The 24,909-nt window shown below is 38.7% G+C and overlaps 1 protein-coding gene across 1 annotated transcript in view; it reads right to left on the bottom strand.

Annotated features, from left to right (window-relative positions):
• GUCY1A2 (guanylate cyclase 1 soluble subunit alpha 2) overlaps positions 1-24,909 on the bottom strand; it is a 135,796-nt gene that overhangs the window by 98,585 nt on the left and 12,302 nt on the right. The window contains exons 2-4 of the mRNA XM_054272339.1: positions 22,634-22,695; positions 22,024-22,145; positions 10,017-10,735 (exon numbers count right to left, since the gene is read on the bottom strand). Of these exons, the coding sequence (XP_054128314.1) occupies positions 10,017-10,735; positions 22,024-22,145; positions 22,634-22,695 (903 nt within the window). The remainder of the gene's footprint in view (positions 1-10,016; positions 10,736-22,023; positions 22,146-22,633; positions 22,696-24,909) is intronic.

Raw genomic sequence — 24,909 nt, forward strand, 5'->3', positions numbered from 1 at the left:
TTTAATACCTGCCAAGCACTGGTATTTTTCCCCTTGGATCTCAGTGGAGCTAGAATTAACACAGCTTCATCTGTTCTTTTCTTGGTAGTTCTCCTTTACTGGCAGTAAAAGAACTCTGAGAATACAGGAGCTCTTCATTACTTTTGCCTGACTTCTACCAGGTGCAATGACCATGGAGGCAGAATCTACTTCCACAGGGGAGTCATCCAAAAGTCTGCGCAGCAAAGGACTCTGAGCTTGCCACAGCAAGCACAGCCAAAACAATCCCCAGGCTCTGTTAATCCATTCAAACATTCCCTCTGCTGGGTGCCTTTAAGGTAACCAAGCAGAAAATACCAACAGTTTTATCCAAAAAAAGTATAACAATTCTATTAAGTGAAACACTTAAAATATAATTAATTTAGCATTCACTGGAAAGTGTTACTCTAATACAAGAAATCAGCCTGTGCTGTATTGTATGAAATCAGTTTTAATACCATCCCTTTCTAAGCAAGGTTGTCCTGATAAGGAGAAGCTAGTTGACAACTGAAATAATACAACACTCCTTCTGGGGGGGAGGGTGGGATCAAAAGGAGAATTTAAGCTGCCAAGGCCCCTAACACCAGTGGAAGGAGGGGACATGAGTGCATCCCCTGATGCACACCTGGTGCCCATCCTGCAGCCCATGTCTCACCATCACTGAACTTCCCTGCTCAAACTGAGCCAGAACAGCACCACGTGCCGAGGTGCTGAGAGGCCCTACCTCATCACAGGCAGAACAAAAAACAACTCTGCCCCATTTTACTTTCTTCCTCTAGCCATGGGGCATGACTTCACTGCTGTTTTGGGACAGGCATATCTCCCTTCAACAGCCAAGAATGAGGACTCTGAAGTTATCCCAGTTTTGAGTATCTCTGTCCATTAAAATACCTGCTTAAGAAATTGATTTATTAATAGACTGTTTGCAAATTTCAGGACATTCTTTAGACTCTTCCAAACACATCACAGGCCAAATATTTTTATGCTCTCAGCTTTTATTTTATGAATTTTCAAAGGCAGTTATCTTTGCAACCTGTCAATGTAAGTGTTTTTTTTAAACACTTCAATATTATTATTTGTACTGTCTCAAGCAGGATCCTTTTGACCTGCATCTTCATCAGAACAGACATTTTTAAAGCTACCTGTTCAACATTTGAGGAGGGAAGTACATGACTGAAGTACTGAGACAGGACATGATCAGATCCTAGCAACTCCAGTGTTGAGAGAAATCCACTACAGCCACTCCACTGGAATATTCCTATGAAGATGCTGTCAGATAGACACAGAAAATAATAGCTGAAATTGTTTTTATGAAGATCACATAATAACTACAGAACAGCCCTTTCTAAGAAAGGGAAAAAAGATTAAAGTGCCAAAGAAAAAGAAAGGTAATGGGAAAATGAAAATGAAATATGTTTTCATTCCTGTGATGGTTGCATAAATGCTGCTCTTGAGTGAGCCCACAGCAGAATGAGAATCATTATAGAAAAAGCTTCTGTCTAATGTGAACAAAAAGATTGATTTCTGTTCTTAGAAAGAAAGAAAGAAAAACAGTAAACCCTAATACATAAAACTCACAAGGCAGACAAAAATCACATTATTCAAAATGTTGAAAATTATATTTCAGTATCCTTCATCCAGGACCAAATTTTAAAATGAAACCTCATCTTCCTGAGGTATCGAAGTACAAAATGTTTATTAATTGTTTGCAATCTGCAAAGAGGAAAAAAAATTTTTTTAAGAGGAAAATTATGTGTTAGAAATATCTTGCATGCCTGTCCTGTGCCTGTGGAAAAAGAACATTTAATTCTATTCTCAGATACTCAGTCCTTACTTATAAAAGCCAAGGGTTAGTGACAGGAACAAATAGTATAAATATTATTTTATGGGTTAAGTTCTTTCACTCTCTTTAATCATGACAATATGAGGGAGGTACTATACGATTTTTTAAAGAAAATGCATCTTATATGTTCTAGCTGGAGAGAATGTCAATATATATAGTTATAAAAGGCATATACAAAAAAATGAAGAATGAAAAAAACTACAGAATTTGGGGAATCTTCACAACGCCACATTACAAATCTTTTTTTTTTCTTTGTGATTATTTAGCACAAGCAAAAGAATTTGGGTTCATCCCTGCGTTCCCTCTAAGCAGTACCTTTGTGGTTTATGTAACTTCGGCATCTAACATATCGCTTAGTGAGGTAACTTCTGCCTCAGCATGCCCTAAAAACCCTCAAGTGGCAAAGGAATATTCCCAGAGGAGCAAATCCAGTTACCCAGTCACTGGGTCTGCCTGGCTGGTATATACACTTGAACTGTGACTCCATCCTCAACACAGTAAAGAGTTGCAAAGGAAAGGCTCATCCTTTCTGACTGAGTGCTCTGGCCTCCTCAGCCATTTCATCACTGCAAAACACAAATGAAACAAAGATTAGCACCACTGGCATGGGCCACCTGCCTGACCTCAGGTGATCTGCGGCTACTGATACTGTCAGTCTCTTGAAAGACCTTGGAGCAGAGCAGGGTGAATATCACACATCCTTGGCAAGAGTAAAGGCAGCAAAATGTTATCTAGTCAAACTTATCTCCAGTACTGCTCAGAGACAGCAGAAATACCTGGCTGGGTATCAGCAAATCAGCATCTGCTTTGGAGTCCTGACTTTTGCAAATCACTCTTATCTCGCTCTTTCATACTAATTATTCCTAAGGCAAAACCAGCTAAGTGTTATTTCCTAGTAGTATTCCCCTTGATTAGAGTTTTATGACCTTCACAGTCTACAATGTCTGATTCAGCTACATTCCCAGAATATAAATAGCTCCAATGCAGGTACAAGTCTCAGGCAAAGTAAATTTCTTTTAACTGCCTATTCCACCTGGGTCCATGGCCCCACAAAACATCAGCAAAGCTTTTGTTTCATACACAGTCTCACAACTTCAGAGCTTTGCTTCCATGGAAATAAAGCATGAAAAATTCACAACAAGATGCATGCCCAGTGAGCATGAATAAATTAATATTTAGAGTCAAACCATGCTGTCAACTACAATTTAAATTCAAAAGACTAGATATTTATGAGACATGATTGGAGGAAACAAGCTAAGTAGTCAAAAACTGGTCCGAAACTACTAAGCTACACTCAAAACCAGACAGGAAGGGAATCCCATGGTCCTAATTTGAGGTTTGAAGACAAAATTTAAGGTGGAGGAAGAAAGTGATAAGCTTCCTCTTTTGAGTGGGCTCTTTGGCCATGCAGGACAGTTCTGCAAGTGACCTGGGGTAACTCAGGCTTGCTTTCAGGCACGGAGCATGTTCCAGGAGTAGGGCTGGCATGAGGTTTGGCAATTGCTGGGTAGAAGTGGCCTTACAACCCAAAGCTGACAATGCAAGTAGTGCCACACTTGCATTCACTGCTCCTCAGAGCAATAAACCCAATGTTTATGCTCAGAGGCACACTCAGGTGTTCTCACAGGCTCTGCCTTCCCACCCATGCACTTGGGAGAGCTCCTGCACGAAGCCCACTCAATCCACAGGGAGACACTCCAGCTTTCCCCCTTCCTTCTAAGTCCATTCAGCCTCTGCAAAGAGACACATCCATAAAACCTTAGCCTGACTTCATGCATTGTCACATTGCAAGCGCCAGGACAGGAAGGAACAAGGCAAAGAGTGACTGGATGCATCTGCTTTCATTCAACCACCCCAAGGAAAAGGGCTTTTCACTGACATCACACCCCTTCAGATCAGATACATGAAAAGCACAGTCATTTAGGAACTCAAACAAGCAAATGAGGAAAAGCATGAAAATGTATTTTGAATAACCAACAATTAATTTTAGTCAGTGGAACAAAGAGGTAGGGAAAAAAACCATTCCTGAAAATCAAACTGAGTTGTGTCTAAGTATTCCCATCATGTAATGCAAAAATTCATTAAATGCATTTTGTTCCAGTTATGACATAGTATAGTTTAGTAACCCATGCAAAAATCTTGCAGCAAAAGGAGATATATGGACATTTTCATGTCCAACCAGCTTCCTTACCAAAACATTATACAAATCATAAGAAGGAAGAGTTTACATGGAGTCACATTGTTTTAACAACCACTTCACTTGACAAAACAATTTCCAAACAGCTTCTTTGTTTTTCAGCTAATGTAAATGAGAAGGATGTATTTTAACTTTAGATTGCTAAACTTTTTCAGTCCTATCACTGAAAACACTTTCAAAATGGCATTTTTATTGGCCTGTCCTAAAGTAGAATTACTAACAATTCTGGGCCCATTTCACAACGCTATTAAAGTTCTCCAATGCACAACTGTTGGTGAGATAAGAAAGTCATGTCATCTATTGTTTCTCATAACCCACCACAATCTCTAGAAGCAGTCAAACCAGCCAACCCAATTCATCTTGAAAACCATCAAAGTCCATACACATTTTGACAAACAAATGGGTGGGATAATAGCATTATCAGAAACAGAAGACACAAATTTGATTCCAAGAGCTCCACGAGCCTGCCAAGCAACGGGAGCTTAGTGTCAAAAGCTGACTGACTGTGAATAAATCAGCTCTAGGAAAAAAATTAGAATTCCTAGATCATGATTGACATATGTCCCTTATGCCGGAATGACTTGCAGGCCATTTCATTTTAATTTTATTAGAAGAGGAAAAACAGTTTACAGAGCAAAAGAAAAATATAAGATTGTGTACAGTGGGTTTTAAATTAATCTGCTAGTGTCAGGAATGCTTGTCTCATTCAGTTGGTCCAGACTAAAAATACAGAAGGAGATAAAGAATTGACTCTCAATATAAAAAGGGGGACAGCATCCTTCCAGCACTTAAAAAGCACTACTTTTTTACAGTTTCCAGTGATCAACAAACACACTTGGGAAAACACACTGGGAAAGTGCTTTGCTGAAGCAAGGGGCAAGCAGGCTTCTTTGCCAGCTGTTTTACTCCATGTTCAATGTGCACACCTGGCTGAGAGTTGCCAGAGGGGTCTCACATTCACAGCTGCTAATAAACAGCAGACCTTATGTCCACAGGATGCCACAGAAGCTAACAGTGTGAACTTCTCCTGGTTCAAAAGGTGCTAGAGAAAATTATGGAGGCTGGTCCTGAGGGGGCTATCCCCTGCCACATCCTGGATACCACTGCAAGAGGATGCGCTTTCTTCCCCTGAGAGCTAAAAAAGAGGAACACTGCAGGCTTGAACTTTGTCTTACCTGTTTCACAAAGGGGTGTCTCTTGGTCACTGTGAAAGTCAGTGTGCTGGTCTGGATGGACTTTTTATCATTGAATCACTGAATATGTTAAGTTGGAAGAGACCCACAAGGATCATCAAGTCCAACTCCTGGCTCTGCACAGGGCAGTCCCAAGAGTCACACCATGTGCCCGAGAGTGTTGTACGAGTGCTTCTTGAACTCTGTCAGGCCGGTGCTGTGATCACTCCTGGGGAATCTGTTCCAGTGCCCAACCACCCTCTGCGTGAAGAACCTTTTCCCAAGGTCCAACCTAAACCTCCCCTGACAGAGTTTCAATCCATTCATAAATCTGAATTATATGTGGCATTTGGAATTTATGCCAACATAAAAATTTCAGAGGGTCATTTTTGTCAAATCCAGTGTTTCATATTTTAGGCATATTATAATTTGTAAGATAAACTTTCTTCCCTAATAAAAGTATTTTATGTCTAAAATTACGGAAAAAAAAATTTTACTCACGTATATAAATACAATTAATTTTTTGCCAGAAGACATTTTGCTGAACTGTTAACTGGGAAGTTATGCTTTCAATAAAATCTTCAAAACAAATACATTCCATCAGAAAAAAAAATGTCTGGGCATCTCCAGTAATACAGTTTAAGGTGCCAGCTTTATTCTTAGATAATTTCTAAAGTGCCCAGAGGCCTAAGTCAAAGGCCAGTGAGTATCCTTAAAAAACTGATTTATTTCAAATGTGGAAAAGGCCTGTTAGTTTGAGCTGAAGCGCAGCACTACAAGGAAAATACAGATGCACAGCATATGACAGGGAACCTGAAACCCAGTTTCAGAAATGTGGGCCCATGATGAACTGGTGGGCACCAAAAGTGCTGGCAGGGCTCATCCTGCCAATCCAGGAGGGCTGGGTCTGGATGGAGGTCTTGGGGATAATGGGTCCCTGAGAGGGCAGCCCCATCTCCTCTCAATCTGCCCAGCACTGAGGGCTCACAAGGGGCACGTGAGGAGAACGTGCCAGAAGAGTGAAAGCAGTTCCAGAGACACAATTCCTTGTGCTCCCATTCAGCTAAAAATTGAAGCAGCTCCAGGCACCTCAGTGTACTGTCAAGGAGACGAGTATTTATATCATGTCACAGATGGCCTTGTTCATCACTACAGTCTGAAAATGGCTGCACTCAGGATGTACCTGTGGGAGCTTCCAGCCCCTGTCTGGGCAGACAGTGGTGGGGGACACCAACCTGCCCTGCATGCACAACTCACTGCTGGGGGGGTTATCAGCCCCCTCCCGTGCCAGCACCTCACCTCAGTGGATGGGCTTGACATGGATTTCAGAACACTCCATCACACGAGTTCAGACTCAGCCCTCTTGATTTAATTTCTTATCCCACATGTGACTCCACTAACATTCACTGAACTTCTCCACAGTACAATTGCCTTAACCATGCGTGAAGTTGTAAGAGATCAATCCCAAATGGTTAATTGTGACAATACATTTATTTTTTATTGCTGCAATAAATAACTGCTCCCATAAAGAAGTGTAGAACAAGTTTCCTTAGAGAGGCTAAACAGCAAACATTGTCTTGATATTTTGGGACAATATCCAAAATTTGGAAAATCTAACTGGATGCTAGTGAAGCTCCCTGGTTGAAAACACAAACATACACGAAACCAAAAATTAGAGTGAAATGTGAAAAGCAACAGAATGTTTATATAAGAAGTGGCAGCAACGGGGCCCTTCAATATCTGGGTAGTACCATACCATAAGAAAAAAACCAATAACAAGCATTTAGCTGCATGGGAAAACAGGAAACATGGTGTTGGAAATCATGTTTAAAACTAGGTATCCATGTTCTTCAGGTGGAGAGTCCTTCTTTCCTGCTTGGTCCCTAGAACAATGGGATCCCGTAAATACTCTGAGCTCCAAGGAACAGGTGGTGACATACCAAATTAACAAAATTCTGCTGAGATATTAATGCATGAGGTGAGGTTGTGCTTCTGCAAAGGTGCAATACAGCTCTGCAGGAAGCTCTGCACCCAGACCTCACAGGACTTATACCAGAAACTTAGGATAGTATTATCTATTCCAATTATTCAAATACCAGTAAAGTGAAACACACAAATGATTCTTTAAATAAACTGGACAAGCACTCAACACCCTGAAAGCCAGGACAGGTGCTGTTTTTTGGGTTGGTTTTTTTTATTTTTTTCAATTTTACTTGTAGGTGTTTAGTTAGGGAAAGATCATGGTTTATGACTTACTTTCATCTGAACACAGAGCTAGTGTCAGGACTAAATGAAAACTGTTTTCTGATTCTGTCTTTCTCACTGCTAGTCTGAAAAAAGTGTATGATTTATGCATTGAAATGAAAATAAACATCTTTTGAAGAGAGGCTGGAACAGCATCTGTTCATTGCAAAGCCTTTTGAGTTTTTGTTTTTTTTAATGCAATAAGACATCTGATCAGGTTCAACACTGCAGCAAAGCTGTCTGGGTCACATGCCTACAGCTGCCATTGAAGGTAACCAAGCCTGCAAAGTGTCAGTTATTGCAGACTCAGATTTATTTATTATTTTTTAAAAATAAATAGCTCTAAGTGGGATGTGATTCCACTATGAACTGAAGAGAGGTGTGTGGCAGAGAAATAGGGAAATGTCTAAGTCAGTTACTGGCAACTTTTAAGCAGGGTCATGCTTACAGCTACTCATCTACCTGCCTAATATTCAACTTCCAAACAAGTGCTGGCAAACTGAAAAGAATTCCAAAATGAGTGGCATGAGCTATAGGAAAATAATACAGCATGCAGTTCCCAAGGTCCAGTCTACTTTTTTTTATCCATGAAGGACTTTTATGGATAATGACATGACATAAACTGTATTGCTATGTCCTCCTCTCAAAATCTATGTAAGCAAGTCAACCATAGCCTACGAATCTATGCAACTTTTTTTTTTTTTTTTAAAGCAAATATCTAGCAAAATGCTTCATATGATGAGCTTTTTTAACCTATTCACAAGCAAAAAATATTTTGGAAGTGCTTATCAAATGGGTGAGACAGAAGAAAACACCTCTTCAGATAAACTGATGTTCCCAAATTAATTCCCATGCCTTCAGTACAACAGCTCCCCTGCACCTCACCATCACCCTTTTCCCTCTAATTCAGACCTCACTCTTCAAGATACAATTTTTCTCCCAGCTGCCGGCAGGCAAAGGATGTCCTGTGCTGCCATCCCCTTCCACCTGTGTCCCTAGTGTTAGTAGTGCCTAATCTAAAATCCTGCTTCCAACCAGCCCCACTCCTGCCACTGCTCCTGAGCGCAAGCCACAGCCATATGAAATCTGTCCAGGTACGAGAGTATTTTGTGTGTTTAACTTAAATAGGGGAAAAGGCTTTGAAAGTCTCCTTCCTCCACCTAAACCTTCTTCTTCTTCAGAGTGATGTACAGCAAATTCATGAAGAGCAGAAGACAGTCAAAGGGCTGTGACTGTCCTGGGAGAGGGGAAGGGTTCTGAGAAGGATAGGTGCATTCTGCCTGAAGCGTCGTGAAACCAGACTCTTCCAAAGGAGAAACAAGTGTATCATAAGGTAGCTCAGAGCCAACTCCTCCACTCCTTTCACACCTCATTTCCTTCTTGTAATTAAAGGCTAGGGTGACACTGAGGACTGGTTCTGAAAAATAAACTCCCTTTTGGCTTCAAGAAGGTTGAATGACATCAAATAATACAAAATGAAAAGCACCAGTTTGTTTCTCTTGGGGGAACATATTAATTCCAGAGGAAAATGCAGCAGACATATGCTTTATGGTGCCAAAGTATAGTGCCAAAGAGGAGCTGGAAATACTGCTGCTGTAAGAAGTAACTATATTTTGAATTATCATAGAATCATAGAACCATAGCATGGTTTGGGTTGGAAGGGACCTTAAAGATCATCCAGTTCCACTTTGGGCAGCAGTATTTCCAGGGCACCCACACACAGACTTTCAAGCCTTTAAGCAAGTTTTAATTAAGTACAAGTACTTTGGTGCATAAAACCCAGAACCCTACTTCACACCAAAAAACTTCCTTGTAATTCCAGGATAGGCATTGAGACAAATTCCATCCAACCATTGGAGAACTCCACACTAAAGACATGTTCTCAGTCTACTCAGCTGAATGCACTGAACTCAACACAGGGCTCGCTGGTTAAGGTAGCTCTCTCCTAAAACATGGAGGAAAGATGCAGTGTGGGAGGACAAGTGCCTGTTTGAATGACTGGAACACAATAAAACTGGCTTAAGTGACACTCAGTACCACTTACAGCCCTGGTTTTCTTGAGTGCAGGGTGAGAGGTAAGAAGAAACCAATAGGAAAGCAGCATCCAAAACAGGGAAATAAGATACATTAAGGTAACAATGTGAAACCAGCGGTGAGAAACTTTCAAAATAAGTACTCCAAGCTAGGTCCTAGTAAATGGCTTAAAAACTATTCTTATCATAACATGCCCAGAGTGAAATTAAGGATAAGATACGGGTATTTTGTAAAATTCCTCACCCTTTTATTCAAGCTGTACTATTCAATCTCACTGTGAAGAATTTTCTGAATGGAAATGTCAGGATTTGCTACAACTTCACAGACAAAGCTTATAAATAATCTAGGAAAATATTCACTTGGCTGGGGAATATCACTTAGCCCCTGTTTGCAAGGCATGAGTGGGCATTCCAGAACACACAGGACTTGAGCTGCCTTTCTCTGAGCAAAAAAATCCTCTCCCACCACACACATATAAGCACATCCACTTCCAAATTAATATTCTTACCTTATCTTTACTTTCAGAATCAGAATCCTCAAGTTTGGTCCGGATGACAAAGGGTGTAGATAACCTCAGGAGAACTCGTTCAAATGTGGCACTGATTTTAGGAGAGACTATGTCAAAGCACTCTTGGAATTTCAGCGTTTTATGATTGTCACATCTCAGCTGCTTCCTAAGACCTTCTCCAAGCTGGAGAACCAGCATGTTTGGATCAAACATCAGGTGAAAGGGGAAAGCTCTGCAGAAGGTGCTGATACTAATCCTCAGGTCTAAGGGGGACTGGGAGGTTCCTGGTGGAAGTGCTTTTGTGGTATTTGCATTTGCATGTTCTTTGATAAGGAAAGTCAAACAACTGCAGTTACCTGGGTTTGTCCCCTCTGAACACAACTTATCATTTGTGACCTGTTCTACTTCCACTTCCAAGCGGTAAATCTTCTTTGCTGCCGCTTTTATCATTCCTGTCATTGCAAATCCCACAATCTGATGCGGGTGAAAATAATGAAGCATGAGATTGCCTTCAGGGAGTTCTTTGCATAGGAAAGAAGGAGATTCCAGGGTGGCCTGTCTTCCAAATGAAGTTCTAATATGCTCCAGCAAAGCGTCAAAGCCATTGAAGAAGTCTTGAAGGGTCCCACCTACAGCTCGAAGAACTCTTTCATTCTCGTCAAAGCAGATATTGAAGAATTCCTCCCCAAACTTTTCCTGCATTTCCTCAAACTTCAGACCTATAGGACAATGAGACACCAATATCAACAAAATAGCATTGCTACTGTGTCACATTTTCCCTTTTTGCCTCTATTTGCCCCAAAGAGTGATAGCAGCTTTTTCACTAGATGCCAATCCATAGGTTTATGTGGTGGTTGGGAGTAACCCTAGAAACCATTTTTTTTAAGTCCTCATTGTTTCAGCTTGCTGTCTCAGCCAGTTATTAGTGGGCCTGTTTCCTTTTCCTCACTGTTACAAAATTAACCAGGTGTTTGTATTGTTTTAAGATGTAACAGAATAAAAGGAAGTATATATCAGCTGTCTGAGAACTACAAATATCCAGAGTTTTCAAAGGAAATTAATCTGGGAATTAACAACATAGTTTCTTCACTACATTGAAATAATACAGAATTACCTGTCAGTCAACTAGTGAAACACCTTAAAATTTCCCTTGAATTTGAACAGAAATGAAGAGCAGTTATTTCTTTCCTGAGAGCACAACAGGCCCTTTATTTTAATGTGTATTCAGCATGCTTTATATCCACTGGTAATATCCCAGTGGATCACTGAACTTCTTATTGTTTAGACTGCTTCTAGGCCTTCAATTTGGGAAGAACAGAGTGATTAGTGACTTTTATACCTGAAGTATAACAGGGAATAGAAGTCATGTTGTTTGCAGACAATAACCTTTTATAAACTCAAGGCAGTGTCTGAACTACCTATGTACACAGGCATAGTTAATACAAACAATATTCACAAGGGATTTCAGAGTTTCCCAGCTTTACAGTCTGCAATGATGCATGATTAATAGCAAATTAAAATGCAGAAAATTACATATATAAATATGACAGCATAAGAACATGACAAAGCATATTTTATAAAAGAAGTAATAGCTATAATTTGGGAAAGTTCATTCAAATGCCATTACTCATAAAGAAATCTGGTCACTAAACTAGGTTATTACAAAAACATTCCCAGGATCTTTTATGACCACAGATGGTCAGCTCCACAGCTAAGCCAAAAGAAAGCACCTCTGGTACACAATGCCCCCTAATATCCTGACTCAGAAGACTGTGTGCCAACTCCTGACTCATTACCATTACGCCTGCATAACATGGTATTGTAACATCTTACCAAAAAATACTCACTATAGTCCCAAAAGAATTAAATTATAACCCATACTAATAATGTCATAACTGGATATTAATAGCAAATAGCTAAGAAATCATCATATTCATATGTATACACAAACAGATAATCATACTTTTAAATATCATTGTATAGTGAGCAACATTAGAAGTCTGTGTGTAAAAGTGAGCAGTCTAGCAGGGACACCCAAGGCTGTAAGACTGCAGAGGGGAACAGAACATCACCAGAAACCCCTGGGCTATTGCTACAAATGGCCAAATACATCCCACAAAGCCACCCAGAGAACAGCACAGGTGAAGTGCCTTTCAAATGTATTGTACAAATACAGTGCAGCAGCTGCCCTGGCACCACTGACTGCAAATGAGGTTTGCAGAACTGATCACTCCCGGACTCTGCTGCTACACATGCAACCTCACCTCATTATCACTGCTGGGAACTCTATCTCAGTATTTGGCCTGAGGTTTTGCTGCTTGTCTTAGATTGGTCTTGTTGTCCATCCTGGAGAACTGGCTGTTCAGTCTGGATGCAACATACTGACTCCAAGCAACAGGAATTATACCTGGCTTGAGGACGTCCCACTACTTTTAAGAACATTTCAGCTTTGAATTGAGTTACACAGAGTACCAGCAGAAAATCAGATCCGCTCTAATAGAAAAATGGATATGACCAAACTCAACCAAACTGCTGGTCCATGTTGGTCATGAATTTTCTCTACAAGAACAGACACTATGATATACTAAGGAAATTAAACTAAGTTAAGCAACCTTCAGAACCAAAAATCATAATGTTCCTTTCAAGGAAGCTTCTTCCTTAGCTTTACCAACAAGCCAATAATTTTTGCATGAAGCATGATGTTTATCTTTGAATTAAAAATATTAATTTAATAAATTCCTTGTTACACAAACACACAGATTAATTTTTTCTGTATTTCTCTGCAAAGCTATTGGCTCCAGTGATGTCTTTGTGTAAAGTTGCAAAAAATATTTGATATGTATTTTTTACTGAATTATTTCTGCCCCTCTTATTGAAACAAATGATGAACAGATGCTCACCTATATATACAGTATATAATTCTGTATATACTTCAGTATAACCTTTTTACTTGCTACCATATAAATGATCCTAACCTTTTGCAAATCTTTTGTAGATTTTCTCCCTACCCATATTTCTACACATAGCTGTTGTGGTTAAGCCCAGCTGGCAAGTAAACACCACACAGCCACTTGCTCAGCCCTCCACTCTAGTGGAATGGGGAGGAGAATCAGAAGTAAAACTTGTAGGTTGAGATAATAACAGTTTAATAATTGAAACAAAATGAAAATATAATAATAATATTAATAATAATAATAATGATGATGATAAAAAAAAAATTAAAACCCATACAGTAAGACAAGCAATGCCCAATGCAATTGCTCACCACCAGTGCCAGTCCCTGTCCTTGTTCAGGTCACTCCCCCAGTTTATAAACTGGGCATGACATTCTAATGGTGTGGAATGTCCCTTTGGCCAGTTTGGGTCTCAGTTGTGCTCCCTCCCAGCTTTTTTGTCCCCCTCCTCATTGGCAGAGCATGAGACACAAAAAACGTCCTAGGCTTAGGATAAACACTACTTAGCAACAACCAAAACATGAGTACGTTATCAACATTATTCTCATACTGAATCCAAAACACAGCAAAGTACCAGCTACTGAGGAGAAATGAACTCTATCCCAGATAAATCCAGGACAATACCAGACTGGGAGATAGTTTTATTACAAGTAGAAAAACCTTCATGCTAAAAAAAAATCTCAGAACTCATTGTGTCTACAGTGCACACTTTATTACATTTAGAGACTTCCATGGGCTAGCTGTTATCTTTAAATATTACATTCAGTATGATTTCCAATTTCAACATATATGGTATTTCCTGTTTTTTGATTTTATGCTGAGAAAATACAAAACAAATTCAAATTATCTTCTTATAACCTTCAGATTATGCATCTACATAAAAAGTCCAATCTTTTAAAACTCATCTTACATTCAATTGCTGAACAATTGTTTTTCTGTTTGATTTTGCCCTGGACTAATTCAAACTGAATATGGCATTGAAAATGTGAGTCAACTTCTGTTCATCAAAACTGACCATTTGCTATTCCATTCTGAAAAGCCAGCATCTCCATTCTTTCTTTTTCACTGTGAACCTCTAAGCAAAATTTTCATTCAGCTTCCCAGGAAAAAAATATATATATTTGATATCTGTAGGACAGCCCAGCACTTCCAAATGCAGTGGCCACTGCACTCCCATTATCACCTCATGTATGACCCCAACACAGCTTCCTAATGAGCACTGGCTTGCAATTAATACAGAGGAAAAGGTCTTCCCTGGTTTCACCAAGACACTCCACTGAGTGGTAAAAATCATCCCAACACTCTCTGCTGCTCCCCAGCTGAAGTAACTCGTTATTTGGAGCTTCTACTCTTTACAAACCTTCTACTGATATTGTAAATGAAGTCCTAAAAATGCATTAGTCTCAATTTGTTTTCCTCCTGGAGAGGGATCTACTGTGTTCCTACTACTTAAATTGACATCAGGAGGACATATCACGTCTTAACTTTATTGGTTTTTCCTTAGTAGTTTCTTTTTGTTGCTTTTCCTTACAATGTCACTTTTATTCTAGTCCATATTGGAGAGAAATTAAATATGCACATTGGAAATTGAGGCAAAGCAACCATAGAAGGAAAATATTGCTACAGACCTCCACTAAAAAGCACTTTTGGATCTGTGAAAAATTATTATCCTTTGAAATTGTGTCTCAAAGACATTAAGAGAAGGGATCCTATATTTGCTATCCAGATCCAAAATTACCAAAGTCTTTAAGCACAGGTTCAAAGTACAAATTAAGTATTTCACTGAACTGGAGCAGAAATAGATGACTTCATCCTATAATAACATACTAGCAAAAGATTTTCACTTTCTTTTCAGCAGTTAATGTAAACCGAAAACACACTACAAAATGTCAAGGAATTAATGCACTATTTTTAAGTATTTTGTACATTATGAAGTGGAGAAATTAGGTAAGATTCTGTTCCCATAAAGAAAATTGCAAATCATAGGCTCTTGAGAAGCAATCAGAAGATAAAAACCCTAATGTGATAAAAAAACTATTATGTGATGTGATAAAAAAAATCAATGTAATTCATTAACTGGTGCAGCATGCAGAAGCAGTCACAAGCCATCCAGTTTTTCCTCAAAGTAAATAATGAAGACAATGGCTGCAGAATGGCCAGCATCTGACTCATTTGGCATTGAAAAATACTTTTTTTTTCTGAGATACCATTCAGAATCTGTAAGTATCAAACCTTAAGGGGTTGGAACAATTAAATATGCAATTCCAGACCTCATACTGTGAACAGAAGCAGAATTTGCCACCCTCAGTTATAGCAAGTGTCTCTTAAATGTTTTTGGATTATCAAATTTTTGGCATCAATAACATCTTTTCCTTAAACAGACCTGCGGACAGAAAGACAGGTGGCAGCTCAGAATTTTAAAGAATTATTTCAGATGGTAGGGAAAGCAACATTTAGTCTCTGAATAAAAAAAGGTTTTCTTGTGTACAGACTAATGCTGAAGGTACAGTAGATGAATCATTTGGCTTGTAAGTGAACCTAGTACCAGTATCTAATTACTGTATAACTGACTTAGATTTTACTTCATTATTATTGTGTATTTATATCATCCTGGGAATCCAGATAGCACCTTTTTGATGCTTTTTATATAAATACAGTAACACCATTTTATGCTTTTACATGTGGTTGTGACACAACTGAAAAATCTATACACCTCTCTTACAGTGACATGCAGGGCCTGCATATCTTTCACAGAATATAAATGAGAACTACTGTTAAAAAAAGAACTCCTGACACTTGTTCACCTATAATATTTCTTTTATCCACTTTTAATGAGGTGGTTTCTTTCCTTGTCCTTTGACCAGTGATAGAAATACCACTGTAATTATTGCCTCTTGCTGAGGAGCTGATCACCAGTTCTTTACATAAATATAAAAGATTCTGCTCAAAATTGTTGACAGAGGAAGCTCACATGAGAGATTAAGAACAGGCAGTGGAAGAGGGTTTTGCCCCCATATAGTGCTCTCAGTAGCAGCCAATTCTGAAGCAAAGCCAAGATATGTGAAGCAAGACTATCATGATTTTATGTACCCCACCACCACCTGGGAGGCTCCCTTCTTATATTTGCACAGGGCTCATTAAATGAAAACTGCAGTCATTAGATTGGTAGTTCCTAAAAATTAGGCAGACCAGGTTTGTTTCATGCTAACTCTAAAGATTAAACAGCAATAAGGATTTTTTTAATTTGCTTTTTTTTCATTAAAGTAAATATACATGTCTTTGAATTAACACAGGGAGCAGAACTGCACTTCCTGGAACGAATAAAATTGCAATGAAATCTAAAAGCTCTTCCCATGAAATGCAAAATTATCTCTCATAACTCCTCACATATATAAAGGGCTCAACTCATCTGACTAAATATAGAAATCTAATGTTCCTTGATTCTTCATAAGGCATCCAAGACATCTAAAAAAGAACCAATAGATAGTTACTGTATCTGCCAAGATGAGGGACCTAAGGGAGACCTACACATTTCTGAAGGTTTGACAGAGGCCACAAGGTACCTCACAGCACCTCAGATAATGACAAACACCTACATTCAGTCAATGAATCATGGCCAGAAAATGTTCTTTATAAATAGACTTCCACAAGATGCTATTGTACATCATAATTCCAAACCGCTCATTATCTGCTGGAAGTTCATCTGCTTTCTAACAATAAATAGCTCTGATTTGAGGAGAGTGGGATGTCTAAGGTCATTTGGTATAAACATTTGTCCTTTTCTAATTGAGATGTACTCATCTCAGTTTTGAAATCACATGAATTATGTGCTTTTTGTTTAGATTACCTTTGTGTTGCCAGTGCACTGTATCATCTGCTAAATAACAGGAGCCCTGTGAGTATAGCTGAGACCCCCCAGGATAAAGTATTATTAGAATCCATTAGTATTGTAAATCCTCTGGGCCGTGTAACATTTCCTTTTACGCCATTTGTAAACCAACAACTTTAATTATAAATCAGGCTGCGTATCCTAAATTAGTTGCATCCTAATGACTAGTTGCAGTTCTTAGTGCAAAGGGAAGTGATAAAAATTTATATACTTTCAATATCTAAGCATTTACAGTTCTCAGACACCTCCCAAGCAGTCAGTCTACTGACTTTGTTTGTCCCAAACCTTTGTTTACCTTTTCCAAACACTACACTTAGTCTAAGGTGGTTAGAAGGTAGGCTAAGATATGTCCTGGCACCTCCTTTTCAATGATTTCCTGCCTTTTTAAATACAGTATTTCTCAGCAGTTATTTAATAGTTACCAGAATGATCCCAAATATATTCCTCTTTAACAATAGAGGATCACAGAAGCATAGAATATTCTGAGTTGGAAGGGACCTAAAAGGATCATTAAAATCCAATTTCTGGCCCTGCACAAGACATCCCCAAGAATCACACCATATACCTGAGAACACTGTTCACGCACTTCTTGAATTCTGTCAGGTTTGGTGCTGTGACCACTTCCCAAGTGCTCAGCAGTGCAGCAATAAAAACTGAACAGCCTTCACCTCAGTGAAGCTCTCAGCCACCCTCTGGGTGATTAACCTTTTCCTAATATTCAGACTAAACTTGCCCTGACACAGCTTCATGCCATTGTCTCATATAAGAGCTAAGATTTTCTTAGTTTCATAAAGGAAACACAGATCTTTAACTCTGACAAATGTACAGAGAACAAATGACTTTTATAGAATTATGCCCTTTGTACTAAATGAAGGATCAGCCCTGCAAGATATATTTAGTCATGAAGTGATCTGCCCTATATAAAGCAGCCTGCAGCACATGTTCTCTTTGGTAGTGACAAGCAAATGTCACCCAGAGCAAGAACTCTCTAAAACCTTACACTAACAATGGATTCCACCTCCTCCTCGGTGACTTGGGGAAGCTGAATCCAGAAACACAATTTATCTCCCTGACAGGACAGGGCTCTGGGCCAGGATTCCATACACCTTATCACCAGGGTATTAGGGGATCCCTGGGGAATTGCCACTGCACCACATCATCCTCCAAACAGAAGATGCCCAGATAGATAGACAGACAAGCAAATTCTTCATGCCACTCTCTGAAGCAAAATCTAAAGAAAGAGCATTATTATCCCACAAGATACAAATGCCTAATAGGAACAATTCTTGCAATACACTTGAGTCCACATACAGAGCTGACTTAGCCGTTGATTTGTACTGTGCATTTTTAAGCCAAATTTTTATGAGACAAAAAATAATTCTGTTGTATAAATTATTTGCTTGAGTTACAAAAATGGAGGAGAATTTTTTTCAGTACCTTAAGCAATGGAAAGTCAGATAGGTAAAATTACTTCTTCAGGCCTCTCTGCTGAAACCATGATCTGATACAAGTGTATTTGTAACTTCAGACTGTGTGACCAAGTGTAATTAATAGAGTTTATCTAACATGGTGCTGCAGTACATGCAATTTAGATACTGCAGTTTAAAATACACAAATGGGCTTTCAAAGACAACACTTCTTCCATGTCGTCAGAGACTGGGTGTGAACAGTTACTGCTGCTTTACAGATTTTGCACAACAGCTCTTTTTATATGACTTTATGAATTTAGGTTACTTTTCATTAGTTTTACTATCAAAGTGAGGACAGATTACATATTCCTCAGCAAGATGCAAAGAGGCTCCAGAGGAAATACCAGTGCCATTTAAAAGACAGATAACTGCCTTAATGAAGTTGCCTTTCTTTTTTTCCCTGTGAAGGACTGAAGAGTGAAAAATAGTTCTCATTCACAAAGGCTACACTAATTGTTTGCAGTGTCTGAAAAGAGTGTTTGGATGAGGTGAGGTGAAGGCTGTACAGTTTTTATCTGACTTGTGCATTTGGGATGTAAGAAATATCATGTGATATATTGGAAGTACTGAGTGGGGTTCAAAAAGGAAAATCGAGCATTTCTCTACTGCTTTGTACAACTCAGTAGCACAGACCTTCTTTGAATGTCTGCCAAAGAAATAAACAGGAGATGGGTCATGGAGGCTTTATGTCCCAGAATAAATTCCTTAAAAGCAGTTACAAAACAACAAAAAAGTTTTCATCCGTAATTTCCTGTTACCAAAGTTTTAATTTGCAGCTACATGAAGGTCTGCTTTATTCTGGAAGCATTTAAGTAAAAATGCACACTCTAATCTTATATGAAATCAAATTATTTTAAATCATGAGGACAAAAGCAGTCCCAAACGAGATTTGCTGTCATTGTTCAAAATGCTGAATGTACAAAGGGTATGAAAACGTCTTTACTTCAAGAAGGTTGAAATCTGAATAGCACTGACATGTGGTTTAAAGGATTACAAAAATCCTGTTATCTCCATTATACAGATGGGAAATTGAGGCACAGAAAGAATAAAAACTTGCCCAAGGTCAAATAAGGAATCTCCTCAGATACAACTTTTCTCTCTAACATACCTCAGTATAAGTTTATAGTCACCTAAGAAAGAAATGTGGTAGTAATCCACATAACATACTTCATCATGGACATCTTTCTCTTATCATTTATTTCTAAAATAGGTTCAAACCAACACTGCCAATCTCCTCTGAACACAGTTTAGTGGTGTACTCGGCAGCGCTGCACTAACAATTGGACTTGATCTTAAAGGTCTTTTTCAACCTAAAGGACTCTCTGTTTCTACATGCTTATGAAGGACACTGTAAAAGTATGCATGCACTAATTAATGAAAGCTGAGTCCATCATGAAGCTGTCTGGACTATTTTTGAAAGGACGGAAAGTTAAATAAAATACTCCAGCCTCAGAAGCTGTCCTTGTAAAGGAAAACAGTGGGACTGATCTGGTACCACACACAGTTTACAGCATGTGAATCTGATGGACGTGGGTTCCTTCCATTACAGTGGTTTAAAGCAGGGAGACTTCTACTGATGTCTAGACTTGTAGCAGAGCAACTCAGCAAGGAGACAAGGAGAACCAGGTCCTTGCACTGCAGGAAGATGGTGACACACTTTAGGGCTGACTTGACAGGAGGAAAATTGCAGCATTCATACATGATAAATCACATGCACCGAGCTGAGTGAACAGCTTGCAGTCAGCACTTCCCTGTGAGCAGCGCAAGCACCAGGACCACAGTGTGAAGCATCTGCTCAGAGTCCTCCAAGCTTACCAGAGATCTCAGCATTTGCACTCTTCTGATGAATAAGGAATGCCAAATTACTTTTTTAGAGGTGGTTAGGAGACTGGAAGAGGTGAATCATGTGGGCAGTATCTAAGGTCAGAGAGCAGGAAGATGCTTCTAAGCATCTTTAAGGAAACATTTTCTTCCAGCCCTAGACAGCAAGTGTCTCTTACTGCTCATATAAATGAACTAAGAGCCAGATTTGGTTCAACAGTTTCTCTAGCCTTCATCACAGTCAGATTCATGCTTGCCTCCTGTCTCAGCAATGCCACTTGCTCCAGGTACACACCCCAGTGGTTACATCCCTCTTTCACAGAGGCCGATCTTCCCAATCCTTATTCAACAAGAAAAATAACTGTGTATGTGAGAATTAATTACACACCCTCCATTAATTTGTTCCCTGTTGTGATAGGAGATACAATTAAAATAAAGAAGTTGGGTATACTGTTCATTCCCTTATGTTCTTATACCAGATAGGGAGAAGGATTGCTTTTAAATTATCACAGTGTCTTGCTCATACTGAAGTGGGTTTTTTTGCTAAGAACTCTTTCTTTAAGAGGCAAACTTGTCCAAGAAAAAGTCTCTGCTAATTTTCAACAAAGCCCACTTTAATAGTTCCCCATGGCAGTAATGCTTAGATGTTATCCCTATACTTTGGTCCCAATCTGCCCCTAATAAACATGCATTTTGAGGATACCACTGAAGAAACAGGTTGCACATTACTCAGCCATGCTGAGGTACTGGGACTGATATACTGCTTTAAAAGCACTATGAAGGTGAAAAACTATTCATAACTTTTTCATATAACTCATATTTTGTGTCATGGTGAAACAAGTACTGAATGATTAGTCTGGCTTTTTATAATATTAATATGCACCTGCTAACATGAAAAGTCTCTGCTTTGCATGAGTCCTGCCTTATCACTCATAGCATTTGTTTTAGAGAACTAGCATGCAAATATTTTAGAATTAAAAAAAAAAAAGGTAAATAACACTAGACACATTTAGAATTTGATTTGTTCTAAATTCTCTCCATGACCACACATGCAAAATACAAAACACCACCTCTTTCTAGCAGCAGCTAAAGGCACACAGAACATCCCTGACAGCATTTAGCATTTTACAGAATAAGGCATTGGATAGCAAAAAAAAAAAGACAAAACATCTTGAATGTCAGTGAAACACAGTCATCCCTAAACTAGATCAGGTTTGCTGTTTCACAGAGCACACCAAGTCTGCTTAACAGTTGGCAGTAAGAAAGACAGATACACAATGCACATCCTCCAAAAGTATTTTAAGTCGGCAGGATACAATGGTAAAGACCACAATGTGAGCAGACTATCACCTCACCATATTCCCCTGACATGGAAAGTTAAAACTTGTCTTCAATTATCATACACAGTCACATTTCAGTGTTGCGCCTCTTGCTGAAGAAAATCTAAGTTTCCAGAATGTTTCATGTCTCAGGTACACCCTGCTGCTGTTTCTCAGGCCCTCTATCCACCAGGCCCACAGATGACAAAAGTCTCTGTTGTTCTGCAGAACCCCTATAAAAACACTAGAGATAATTCCAAGGCCTGCACAGAAGCAAGTCCACTTGCCAAAAGCCTTTGAAACTTCTCAAATCACTGGGTATTGCACAATACACATTCATTGCCTCCACTGACAATCACGTCTGGATTGTCTTAAAAGTTCAAAATGTATGTAGAAAAAGAAACAAATGTAGTAACAGTGCAGTGGTATGTTGCTGCCTATATTCTAAATTTCTGTGGTTGGAGCAAAAATTTCTTGTTTCATTGTTGGCATTAGGATGGTCAGTAAAACTTCCTTGCAACTAAAGGAAACAAATTCCCTTGAAAAAACACATACCAAGCACATTAGCCGTACACTGGAGAATTCCTGAGACATCCTCAGTTTCTTCATTGCCAGAGCAGTCTGTATAGGAGCATCTGTTTGATATATTGTGAAAATTCTTCTCTGCATCTCTGTAACTACAGGAAAAAAAAAATTTATCACAACTCCTTATACAAATGCAAAGTCAACAAACGTCTTTCAGAAGTGGTGGCAAAGGATTAAGGATTAATTGTCCCATGATGGGCAATTTCAAGATTCAGCTGGACAGAGTGCTGAGCCATCCTGTCTAGACCATGCTTCTGTCAAGAAAGGTTGGACTAGATGAGCTTTGAGGTCCCTTGCCAACCTGATATTCTATGACTGAAAAGGTGTTGCTATTCTCTTTTTATAAGAAACGTTCCAGTTCATTAAGCAGTCGCCATCTGATGGGATTGTACAGAAGCAGGATTGAACAGCAGTTTACCATTTACATCCAGGTTATGTATTGCTATTCCTAAGCAACTCTAAGAATTTGAGAGAAAAAGTTAAAAATTAAATTTAAAAGCTTATCATGGAGGGCTGGGAATTGGAAAGCACAGAGCAAAGCATTATCATGCACCTTTCCCCACCTCAAATTAACACTTACCCAATAACTTGATGCTCAAAGTACTGCAGTGTCTTTTGAAGAGTCTGCCGAATGGTCTGAGGCTACGGAAGAATAATTTTAAAAATTGTGAGATTAGGGAATTGGAGCACAGTTCAATTAACAGATCGTTTCACGCACTATTTTTCTTCAGTTTTACTCCTCTTTATCTTCTACCTGCCATGTGCCCATTGCAACAACAGATATTAAATATTATTATTCATTCCTTGTATCTTACTTCACCATTTAAATAGGAAGAATTTTACAATGTGGCATAATTAATACTGCTTATAAGGCTAGTTGCACATAACAAAGGAGCCACTTCACTCTCAAAAACAGCTCTCAAAAACTATCACCCACCAACTATCTCAGTAATTTAAAATAATTAATTTGAAATAGTCTGCAAGAAAATGCCATTATTTTGTGATGAAAGTATCACCAGGAAAAGGCATTGAATTTTTAAACTCTATATGCTCCCTAGAGCATTTTCTAATAAAGAATATTATAAATATGCAATTTATTTTGGCTTATTTTCCTACAAGCTATAACTCTTCAGTCATCTTTCAGATTACCAGGAAAGTCAAGTTCATCAGAAGAAAATCATGGCATGCTTCAAGCACTTCTATACTATTTCACTTTAATAGGTGTTCACCAAACTACACAGGTATATAATTGTCTTTATTTGCATTATTACCACTACTACAGAGTTCACCAAAATACTTATGTATATAAATGTTTATTTTCTTACTATTACTGCTGCTGAGGCTGCTATTATTTGAATGAATTCATGAGAGATTTTTGGCAAATAAAGGACATGTAATATCCATGTAATTTTCTCTCTTGAATCTTCCAAGTCATTTACGACAAAATGTTATTCCTCAGAAATTACTAGCTTGTATCAAATCCGAGGTTCTTCACCTGTCTATTTTGACCTGGTGCCAGAATTCAGACACAGATACACAAATGAGAGTTATAAGCTTTTCTTCTGTATCAAAAGCACACATGGACATTTTGATCAGACTCACAACAACACACACTGAAATTTTAGAGATGTTTGGTCTTTTCTTGCCTTTTGGAATAGACATCTAATTGTTTTAGAAAGTAATAGTCAAAATGCTCCTTAATTAGAGGAATATCATTCTAAAACCACAATCACCTTTGAAAGTCTCAAATTTTGCTTACTGACCTACAGATTCAGCAGTTCAAGAGCTGAGCTTCCCACCTTGCTCAAACTCTTGCTCATGAGTTTGCAGAAGGAGTCATCTGTCCTAATGACAGCAGGAAGAAAAAACTGTATACCAGGCTACACTAGGTTTGTACAACTGCAAAAAATTTATTTTCTAATACCAAACTGTAAGAATGTGTCTACACTTTTGTATTTAAAAATTAAATTAATTAAATTGTAAAAATTAAAATTTAAATATATGCAGTCAAAAAGAGCATAAGAGGGCTTATAGGAAAGATGGGGACAAGCTTTTAAGCAGGACCTGTTGCAGTAGGACAAGGGCAATGTTTTAGAACTAGAAGAGGATAGAATTAGACTAGACATGAGAAAGAAGATATTTATAGCAACGGTGGTGAAACACTGGAACAGATTGTCCAGGGAAGTGGTAGGTGACTCATTCAAGGTCAAGTTGGATGGGGCTCTCTCTGGGCTGAAGATGCCCCTGCTCATTCTAGGGAGGCTGGACAGAGGACCTTCAAAGGTCCCTTCCGACCCAAACTATTCTGTGATCTCATTAAAAAAAAAAAAAAAAAAAAAAAAAAAAAAAAAAAAAAAAAAAAAAAAAAAAAAAAAAAAAAAACAAAAACCCTCAACATAGATGGAAACCTTGGAAAAGGTTTTTCTTGTTAACTATCAGGTAATCACTTTACATCTCTGTGGGAACTAACTAATTACCTGTGCCAAAAGGCTTTAAAAGTTGCATGTTCTCTTGTAAAACACGATGGAAGCACCATATGAGTGAAACCATCACATATCAAAAAAACATCTCCTTCTCAGTGGTACAGCGCATTTTGAAGTCTTCAGGCCTAATGGGCTGCAAACATATTTAATGGCATGTTCTCACTGAGACTCAGAAGCTTTCCTCTGCTCAGAAGGCAGAAAAATCCACTCTTTACGTCTAGAAGAGATGTATTTTCTCACAGCAGCAACAAAGCAAAGCAGAATAGCTTTAAGCGAAGAAGTGAGACCTGTCATTTCCCATCTCCACAGAGCATTTCCCTCAGCCCCACTCTCTACACACAGAATATCAGTGTTCCACCAGCAACTCCTCTGA

This window comes from Melozone crissalis, unplaced genomic scaffold (assembly GCF_028551555.1).
Source record: "Melozone crissalis strain CALT ecotype California unplaced genomic scaffold, PUWL_Pcris_2 ptg000013l_1, whole genome shotgun sequence".
In the NCBI taxonomy this organism is placed as follows: domain Eukaryota; kingdom Metazoa; phylum Chordata; class Aves; order Passeriformes; family Passerellidae; genus Melozone; species Melozone crissalis.